Source organism: Lutra lutra, chromosome 2 (genome assembly GCF_902655055.1).
Source record: "Lutra lutra chromosome 2, mLutLut1.2, whole genome shotgun sequence".
Lineage (NCBI taxonomy): Eukaryota > Metazoa > Chordata > Mammalia > Carnivora > Mustelidae > Lutra > Lutra lutra.
Genome location: NC_062279.1, coordinates 47,082,082 through 47,092,919, shown reverse-complemented (window position 1 = coordinate 47,092,919; position 10,838 = coordinate 47,082,082). Strand labels below are relative to the sequence as shown.

Below are 10,838 nucleotides of genomic sequence, written 5' to 3'. Positions count from 1 at the left end.
GTCATTGTACTTTTTTTCCCCAAATAGTTACCTCTCAGCACTACAGTTTGTACATTTTTAAATTTAAATTTTTTACTAGGAAAAAAATACATGTATTTCTGTGTGTATTGCAGTTGGAGTTAATTTGTTACTGGTTTGAGGAACGGATCACAGTTAGTCTTTGTACATATTTATATCCAGTTGTTTCATCACCATCTGTGACAAGACTGTTCTTTCTCCCCTGGAGTGCCTTTGCACCTCTGTAAAAAATCATTTGGCAAATCAACTGGCAATCAATAAATATAGTAATAAACATGTGACTCTCTATACCCCTTTTTACTTAGGTCTTTTACTTAGGTCTTTTAAAGTTTTTCTCAGCAGAATATTACCATTTTCCTTATATACTTCTGGTTCATATTTTGTCAGAAGTACCCTTGAATATTTCACATTTTTGGTGCTATTTCAAATTGATTTAATTTATTTATTTTAAAGATTTTTAATTATTTATTTGACAGAAAGAGAGAGAGAGAGAGATCACAAGCAGGAAGAAAGAGAGGGGAAGCAGGCTCCCCGCCGAGCAGAGAGCCCGATGCCAGGCTCGATCCCAGGACCCTGAGATCATGACCTGAGCTGAAGGCAGAGGTTTACCCCACTGAACAACCCCTCAAATTTTATTTTTGATTTTATTTCTACATTATTTGTTACTAGTATATGGAATATAATTAGTTTTCATTTATTGTTTTTATATTCTTAAATTTATTTGTTTTACAAAAACTCCTGTGATACTTTAAGATTGTTTTGAATTTATAGATCCATTTACAGAGAACTGACCCAACAATAGTGTATTTCCTGAATTTATTTTGGTCTTTTAAAATTTTTCTCATCTAAGTTTTATAGTTTTCTACCTCCATATTTTGTACATACTTTTCAGCTTTATCTCTAAGTATTTTATATTTTTGATGCTGCTGTAAATGTTATTTCGTGGCTTCATTTTGTTTTTTGGATTGTTCATTGTTTGTATATGGAAACACAGTAAGTTTTTGCATATGAATTTGTATCCTAAAGTTTTACTAAATCACTTTTTTTTTTAAAGATTTTATTTATTTATTTGACAGAGATCACAAGCAGGCAGAGAGAGAAAGAGAGAGAGAAGTAGGCTTCCCACTGAGCAAAGAGCCTGGTATGGGGCTTGATCCTAGGACCCTGAGATCGTGACCTGAGTTGCAGGCAGAGGCTTAACCCACTGAGCCACCCAGGTGGCCCCTTACTAAATCTCTTTTATTTACTATAGGTAAACGATAAATGATTGTGTCTTCAGCAAATCAAAACAGTTTACTTCCTCCTTTCTTTCTTTCTTTCTTTCTTTCTTTCTTTCTTTCTTCTTTCTTTCTTTCTTTCTTTCTTTCTTTCTTTCTTTCACCCTTATGGTAATGGCTATAATTTCAAGTAAAAGTAGAAGTCGTGGCAGTGGACATCATTGTTTTGTTCCTGATATTTAGGAAAGGTATTCAGTTTTTTAACCACAAATATGACATTAGCTGTAGGTTTTTTGGTAGATACTTCCATCAACTTCAGAAAGTTTCCTTATGTTCCTACTTTCCTGAGTTTTATCAGGAATATATATCAGATTTTTTTCAAATACTTTCCCTGCATTTATCTAGGTGATCATATGATTTTATTTTTAGTCAAATAATACAGTGGATTAGCCTGATTAATTTTTTTTTAAAGATTTAATTTATTTATTTGACAGAGAGAGAGACAGAGAGATCACAAGCAGGCAGAGAGGCAGGCAGAGAGAGCGAGAGGGGGAAGCAGGCTCCCTGCCGAGCAGAGAGCCCAATGTGGGGCTCGATCCCAGGACTCTGGGATCATGACCTGAGCCGAAGGCAGAGGCTTAACCCACTGAGCCACCCAGGTGCCCCCTGATTAATTTTTTTAATATTAAATTTGCCTTACAATCCTAGGATAAACCTCGTTTGGTCACAATGCATTATTCTTATGCATTGTAAAATTCAGTTGACTAAAATTTAATATTTATGCATTTATATTTATTAGAATTATTGACAAATAGTTTTTGTTGTTGTTGTTGTAATGTCTTTCTCTAGGTGGATAACAGAAAAATGCTGTCCTTATAAAAGGAGTTGGGAAGTGTCCATATTCCCCCATTTTTTGGAAAAGTTTATATAGAACTAATATTATTTCATCATTATATGTTTGTAGAATTCACCATTTTTTTGTGGAAAGGTTTTTACTACAAAGTCAGTTTTCTCTGTTATATACAGAGCTATTCAGTTTATCTATTTCTTCATGAAAAAGCTTTGGTGATTGGCAACCTTCAAAAAATTTACTATTTAATTACACTGTCAAATATATTAAAATAAAAATTTTCCAAATTAATCTCCATATGCAAAATATTGTCAATTTAATAAGATATACTCTCCTGAGATTTCACCTTTATGATTCCTGATAGTCATGCTGACTCACTTACATTCTTCTGCTCAGTCTGACTGGATGTTTATAAGATCTATTAATTTCTAGAAAATAGCTTTTGCTTTTATTGTTTTCTTCTGTGATTTTTGTTTTGTTTCATTTTCAATTTCATTGGTACCCAGTACTTGTTATTTTCCTGTCCTCTACTTGCATGGAGCTTTGCTATTTTTCTTCTTTTTTTTTCTTCTTTTTTGGCTTCTTAAAATGAAAACTGATATCATTGCTCTCATACCTTACTTCTTTTCTAACATAAGCATTTAGTGCTATAAACTTTCCTTTAATTACTGACTTCACTACTTCCCACAAATTCTGGTAGGTTTTGTTTCCTTTTCCTTTAAAGTATTTTCTGTTCTCCTTTTTGAGTTTTTATTTGACCCAAGTGTTTTTAGAATTTGTTATTAAATTTTCAATTGGGGATTTTCCCAATATATTTCTTACTGATTTTTTTTTTAAAGATTTTATTTATTCATCTGACAGACAGAGATCACAAATAGGCAGATAGGCAGGCAGAGAGAGAGGAAGGGAAGCAGGCTCCCTGCTGAGCAGAGAGCCCGATCCGATCCGGGGATGTGGGGCTTGATCTTTGAGATCATGACCTGAGCCAAAGGCAGAGGCTTAACTCACTGAGCCACCCAGGCGCCCCTTGTTATTGATTTTTAATAAAATTTTATTTTGAGAGCATATTTTGTATGACCCCAACTCTTTTAAATTTGTTAAGACTTGTTTTATGTCCCCAGGTTCCTGGGTGGCTCAGTCATTTAAGGGTCTGCTTTCAGCTCAGGTCATGATCCCCGGGTCCTGGAATTGAGCCTGGCATCTGGCTTCCTGCTCAGTGGGGGGTCTGCTTCTCCCTCTCCCTTTGCCCCTTCTCCCTGCTGGTGCTGTCTCTCAAATAGATAAATAAAATCTTAAAAAAAAAAATAGACTTGTTTTATGTCCCAAAATAAATTTGTGTATGTGAATTTTTCCAATAGTGCACAAATCAATATTTTGTTTAACTAATATATGCTGCTCTGAAATAGAGTCTTGGTTTGCTTGTGTCCTGTCATCCTTTCTTTCCCCACATGTAGACTGAAGGCCCCATTGGTGTGGAATTATGTTAAACTGTTGTTTTCTTGTCACTTAGCTTAGGGCTAGTTCCACTTCAAATACACATGCAACTGCTTTTTAAGTCAATTCATTAACTATTGCAAATGACACTTGCTTACATGAAGGGGATGAATATCAGGGAAAATTGGCTCAGTTCTTGTCTGCTGCTCATCACCAAAGTATCCTTTATTCTCCACTCCCAATGTATCTCTAAGTGGGCTGTCAAGAAGGAAATTGGATATTGACATAAGGGATAGGATAAGTCTGTGGTTAATATTTAATCATCTATGAGATTTCTAAAAGATTGATACTCAGGTTACACTCTGTAACAAATCTGAGGTAGGAACTAAAATTAGCATTCTTTTCAGAAATCTTTGATTCCAATGTGCAGTGAAATTTGGGTGGGACCCATTGGGATAAGCATTTGGAGATGAGAACATAAAAATGTTAATTTTTCAATTTACTGTTACTCTTACTTTGTCCTTAGTAAGAGGCTTATACTTCTACCCTCTAGAGTTTCATCATCTGTGGTGACAAAGCTTATATCTTTCCAGTAATGGTCCCATTACAACATATAGAAAATACATACCTCTGAATTCGCTTCAACTTAATACATTTTTGGTGATGAATTAATAATACAACTACCCCAACACCAATAATAACCAGGACAAGCACAACAACCAGGATGGATATATCTGCAATATTAAAAAAAAAAAAAAACAAGTTTTAGCCAGGACATCAACTTTAGGACAGTGGAATATTAACTGAGCTGTTATAATCCAGCTTCTCCCTTCCTTAAGGACTTTAATTCCTCCCAACTCCATTTTTTTTAAAAAATGTAAAGCAAAAGACAAAGGCATTACAGAAATTATTATCTGTATTAGCTATTGACAGTCCACCCAAGAGTCCATTATGTTTAAGAACCACAATCAGCAGGAAATGTTTTGACTGTCAGTTATTATTAACTGACTATAGAAAAGGCCTTGTTGTGTTATGGGTTCTTAGAAGACCTAACCCAAATTTAACTAGAAGAAGATATATTAATTCTAAAAGGTAATTGTTGTAAATTCAAATTTGGGTATTTAAATATGTGAAATAACTAAAATACCATGCAAATCCACACAGAAATACAACATATACATATTAGATTTCAGAAATAAGGTGGAAAGCTGTCTTACTGTCTAAGCTTTTGATATATGCAAGATATTATATTATAGGATGCTCACAGGTAACATTTAAGTTTTTTCCCCAATCCACATGTTTCTGTTCTTCCTCGCATTGGCACTCAAGTTCATGGTCATCCACCTGGAAGAGCAATCAGTCATAATTTTATCAAATTATGTGTGTGTGTTGCACCTCACTTTGCTTAGTTTTATATCACACACACAGATGCACTCACACATACATTCATTCTTTTACTGATTAACTAAACTGCATATCAGAATCAACCTTTGATAAAAAATAAGCAAACAAAACTAAAAGATGCAACCACTTTTGAAAATGGCCTTTGGGCATGAAAATGATTCCAACAAATTAAAAACCAGATAAACAAGACGGTTTGACTTCTCTTTCTAGAAGGCCTCAATCTTATTAAAGGAACAGCCCTGCTAGAGTTACACATAGTATTGGGCAGTGTTAATTGAGGATACACACACACACACACACATATATAATTGAGAAGAGAGAGAGATATGTATATAAATACATATAAATATATATGTATATTTGTATATATATTTTATATGTATATATATTACATGTAATTATATGTGCATTTATGTGTGTGTATGTGTGTGTATATATATCCTATAGGAAATATAGGATAGGAAAAAGGAAATTCTTTTCCAACTCTCTCTCGCTCTCTCTCTCTATATATTATATGTCTATATATTTTAAATATATATGTATATATAAATATATATAATGTACATATATATATATAATTTTTTGTTGTTTTGTGAAAAGCTTTAGGTTAATGTTGACATTGGTATAATTTAACTATAAGCGACATGATAAACCCAACTTTAAACATTAGGTTTAAACTTCATAGGTACAGAAGTTACTGGATTTCTAGATTACCAGTCCAATGATAAAATATATACATACAATATAGGCAATATCTATGTGTAATACTGGTTTGGGTCTTTAGATCAATTTTATGGAAGATACATGAAAAAATGGATCCCAAATATATATTTGATTTAAAACTCACCACACACACGCACGCACACACAAACACCATGCCCAGAAATGAAGTCCTATGTAAATAAACAACTGTCAAGACATTAATTTTAAAAAGAGTCAAATCTTACAGCATTTTCATCACATTGAGAAGAGCAATTGGTTGAGTTGTAGACCTTTTCAAGTTCCACACATTCACCATTGCTGCACACCTGGAAATGAAGTTACCCATATGAATTAATAACTTGCTCTTAGAATTTACATGATTTTTTCTGCTGTAAATGACCACATATAGAATCTTTGTAGAAGAAGAAATCTTCCATATATGTTTGACGGATATTTGAAATGAATATAGTATACATTCAAATACTGTTCTATGCAAACTCCTAATTAAAATGTCTATATCCTTCCTAATTTTTCAAATATTAATCTATCAAAGATTCTATAACCATAAGTACAATTTCTTTTATCATTTGTATTGTTTTATTTTGATTTGATAGTGTTCCATGCTTGCTGTATCAATTAATCTTATTTATGCTTTATTAACTCTGTTTTAAATTTTGCTTTTTATTTTTTGTACATTTTATAACCAAATTATTGTTGTTTTTGTTGCTTATAATTATTACCTGGCTTATCTTCATTCATTTATTTAATTTCTACCTGATTTTTTTATTTTTACCCACTTTTTTTAAAAAGCACATAAAAGGAAATGCTTTTCCAACTCTATTGAGGTATAATAGACAAATAAAAATTGTATACTTTAGAGTACATATTATGATGGTTTGTTATACTTACACATTGTAAAATATGAAACAACCTAATGAACACATCCATTACCTTAAACAGTTACTTTTTTGTGGTTGGAATACTTAAAGTTTACTCTCTTAGAAAGTTTTAAGTATATATTACAGTATCTAACTATAGCCACCAAGATCTACACTAGCTCCTCAGAATTTACTGAGAACATAGTTTATACTCGTTGACCAACATCTCCCCATTTCCCCCACCTGGTAACCATCATTCAACTCTCCGTTTGTGACTTTTACTTCTTTTTTTTTAGTTTCCACATATAAGTGAGATCATACAGTATTTGCTTTTGTGACTTGTTTATTTTTGTTAGCATGCATGAAATGTCCTCCAAGTTCGTCCACATTATTGCCACTGACATAATTTCCTTCTTTTTTAAAACTAAATAATATTATATATTACATATTTTCATTATCTTTTTACCTGTCAAAGGACATTTAGATTGTTCCCATATCTTGGCTCTTGTAAATATTGTAAATAATGGTGCAATGAGCATGGAAGTACAGATACCTCTTCAAAATCTGATTTCAACTTCTTTAGGTTCTGTGTCCAAAAGTGAGATTCCTGGAGCATAGGGTAGTTCTATCTTTAATTTTTTAAAGAACCACCATACAGTTTCTATAATGGCTATGCCAATTTATATTCCCACCAACAGTGCACAAGGGTACTCAAAAAAGAGTACCCCACATCCTCTCCAACATTTTTTATTTGTTGTTTTTTGATAACAACCAAACTAAAAGGTGTGGGGTAATACCTCATAGTGGCTTTGATTTTCATTCCCTTGGATATTAATGATGTTGAACTCCTTTTCATTTACTTGTGGGTCATTTGTATAAATATCCAAACAAGTCCTTTGCTCATTTTTTTTTTTTAATTGGACTATTTGGGGTTTTATTGCTATTGGTTGTATGAACTACTTTTAACTTTTATCTATGAACCCTTTATCAGATATGTGGCCTGCAAATATTTTTCACATTCCATTGATTACTTTTTCATTTTCTTAATTGTAGCCGTTGCTGAAGAAATCTTTACTTTGATATAGTCTCACTTATTTATTTTTGCCTTTTGGCCTTTGCTTTTTTTGTCACATACAAAACATCCAATCCTGGGCTTTTCTTTGTTGGAAAGTTATTAATTATTGTTCTGATTTCCTATTTGTTCAGATGTTCTATTTCTTCATCATTTAGTCTTGGTACATTGTATGCTTCTCAGAATTTATCCATTTCTTTTAAATACTCAGCTTGTATAATTATTTATAGTATTCTCTTATAATCCTTTTATTTCTGTGATATCAGTTGTAATTCTCCTGTCATTTATAATCTTTTTGTTTTTGTTGTTAATCATCCCCCTTTGTTTCTTGGTTAGTCTACTTAAAAGTTTGTCAACTCTGTTTACCTTCTAAAAATTAAAACAATTTCCTTAATCTTTCCTGTTTTTCTTGTTTCATTTATTTCTGCCCTAAAAATCTTTTTTTCCTTATTTCTCCTAACTTTGGGCTTAGTTTTCTTCTTCTTTTTCTAGTTCCTTGAAGCATAACATTATGTTGTTTACTTGAAATTTTTCTTTTTTCTTAATGTAGGCTTTATTGTTATATACTTCCCTCTTCGAACTGGTTTTGCTGCATTTTTAAGTTTGCTATGTAGTGTTTCCACTTTCCTTTGTCTTGGATATTTTTTGGCTGCCCTGTCAATCTCTTCTTTATTCCTTTGTTTTTCAGGAATCTATTTTTCAATTTCTAAATATTTGTGAATTTTCCAAAGTTCTTCCTGTTTTGATATCTAATTTTCTACCACTGTGGTCAGAAAAAATATTTGATATTATTTCAGTCTTCTTAAATATGTTGAGACTGTTTTGTCGGCCAACATATGATCTATCCCAGAGAATATTCCAAGTACACTTGAAAAAAATGTGTTTTCTATGATTGCTGAATGAAATATTCTGTATGTATCTGTTAGGTCCATTTGGTCTATAGAGTTATTCAAGCACATTGTATTCTTTTTGACTTTATGTGTAGATAATTTATCCATTGTTGAAAGTGGGGCATTAAAGTCCCATACTATTGTATTGTATTTCTCCTTCCTGATTATATTTTCTGTGTATATTTTCTTTATATATTTAGATCCTCCAATGTTAGGTGCATTTCATATGTACTTAGAATTATTATATCCTCTTGATGAATTGAGCCCATTATCATCATATAGTGATCATTTTTGTTTCTTGTGACAGTTATGATTGAAAATGTTTTTTTTCTGATATAAATATGGCCACACTGTTCTCTGTTGCCATTTTCATGCAATATTTTTTATCCTTTACTTTAAGCTTGTGTCCTTAAACGTACCATGAGTGTTTTGTAGGCCATATATTGTTGGATACTGGTTGTTGATGTTGTTTTTTAAACCAACACCCAGTCTGTGTCTTTTGAATAGATAAATCTAGATTTAATGCAATTATTTATAGTTAAAAACTTACTGTTTTCATTGTTAGTTGCTTTCTGAATGCTTTATAGCATCTTTGATCCTTTTTTCCTCTCCTCCTCTCTTCTTTTGTTCTTTGCTAATTTTTTGTAGTGGTACATTTTGATGTTTTTTTCTCTTTATCTTTTGTGTATCTACTAGAGATTTTTTTTTTGATCATTGGCATAATTTTACTTCTCTTCCCTCCATATTTCATGCTGTTGATATCACATTTTGCTTGTCTTTATATTGTGTACCCAGTATCAAATTATTGTAGCTAGTTATTTTTAATATTCTTGTCTTTTAACTTTTATATTAGAGTTAAAATACATTTATACACTATCTTCACAGTATTAAAGCATTTTGAATTTGACTATTTACCTTTACTAATGACTATTATAGTACAAATGTTTCATGCTGTTACTTAGCATCCTCCCTTTCAACTTTAGCATTATTTATAAGGCAGGTATAGTGGTGTTGAACTCCTTCAGCTTTTATTTAAGGATGTCTTTAATTCTTTCATTTCTGAAACATAGCTGTGTTAGATATAGCACTGTTAGCAGGGCTTTCTTTGTTTTGTATGTTTATATGTTTTGTTTTGTACTTTGAGTACATCATCACACTCTCTCTTGGCCTGCGAGACTTCTACTGAGAAGTTTATTAATAGTTTTATAATATTCCTTCTTATATGATGAGTTGCTTTTCTCTTGTTTTCTAAGTTCTCTTCCTGTCTTTGATTTTTGATGGTTGGTTTATAATGTATCTCTGGATACTCTTTGGACTGGTCTCACATGGGGTCTTTTGAGCTTTCAGAATCTAAATGTAGATATCCTTCCTGGTATTTGGCAAATTTTCAGCCATTATTTTTAAAATAATCTTTATTCCCTTCTCTTTCTCTTTCTTTTCTCCTTCTGGGACACACATAATGCATACATTTATTTTTTGTCATTGGTGTCATATAGGTTCCATATGCTTTCTTCACTAGTTTTTAATCTTTTTTCTTTTGTTTCTCCAACTTTCTAATTTCAAGTGACTTATTTTTAAGATTGCTAACTTTTTTCTTCAGAATGATCCAGTCTGCTATTGAAGCTTTCCATTGACTTTTTCATTTCTATAATGTATTTTTCAGCTCCAATATTTCTGTTTCACTTTTTTTATGGTTTTTATTTCTTTGTTAAACTTATGTTTTTCACGCTTTGCTTTCTTGATTCCATTTAGTCATCTATTTGTGTTCCCTTGCATCCTTTTGAACTTCTTTAAAATGGTTACTTTGAATTTGTTGTCATCTCCATTTCTTTGGGATCAGTTGCTAGAGCTTTATGAGTTTTCTTCAGATGATATTATGTTTGCCTGAATCTTTGTGGTCTATGTACTGTTGCATTGGTGTCTGTGCATTTCAAGGAGCAGACATCATTTCCAGGCTTTACAGATTGATTTTATCGGGTAAAAGCCTCCTGTTGTATCCCTTGGGCTGGCGTGATTGCTTCCAGGATTACAGTTGAGTGAGACTAGGACTAGGTTATGTGGCTGTCATCTGGTCTGTAGTAGGATCTGCAGTTTACTGGTCTGTGAATAGGGATTTGGGTACATGTGGATTCTGCATGGTACCTGGGGACTGAGACAGGACTGTCTCTGTGACCTTGGTCAAGTGGACTGGCACTGTAACAAGGGTCTACCATAGCATCCGAATCAGATGGCTGGCTTGTTTCTAGGTGCATGAATGGGTGTATCTCTTATTGGGTCCTTGGCTTCGGTTGGGACATTGAGCAAGGTGCCTCTGGGTGCATAGACCGACATGTTTCCTGGAAATTCTGTGGGCAGGAAGATTGTCTAGAGCTG

The 10,838-nt window shown here is 32.6% G+C and overlaps 1 protein-coding gene across 1 annotated transcript in view; it reads right to left on the bottom strand.

The window, feature by feature from the left end:
- Positions 1-3,653: 3,653 nt before the first annotated feature.
- The window catches only part of ADAM7 (ADAM metallopeptidase domain 7), a 61,996-nt gene continuing 54,811 nt past the window's right edge, over positions 3,654-10,838 (bottom strand). Inside the window, exons 17-20 of the mRNA XM_047719806.1 lie at positions 5,871-5,951; positions 4,785-4,863; positions 4,148-4,253; positions 3,654-3,777 (exon numbers count right to left, since the gene is read on the bottom strand). Of these exons, the coding sequence (XP_047575762.1) occupies positions 3,654-3,777; positions 4,148-4,253; positions 4,785-4,863; positions 5,871-5,951 (390 nt within the window). The remainder of the gene's footprint in view (positions 3,778-4,147; positions 4,254-4,784; positions 4,864-5,870; positions 5,952-10,838) is intronic.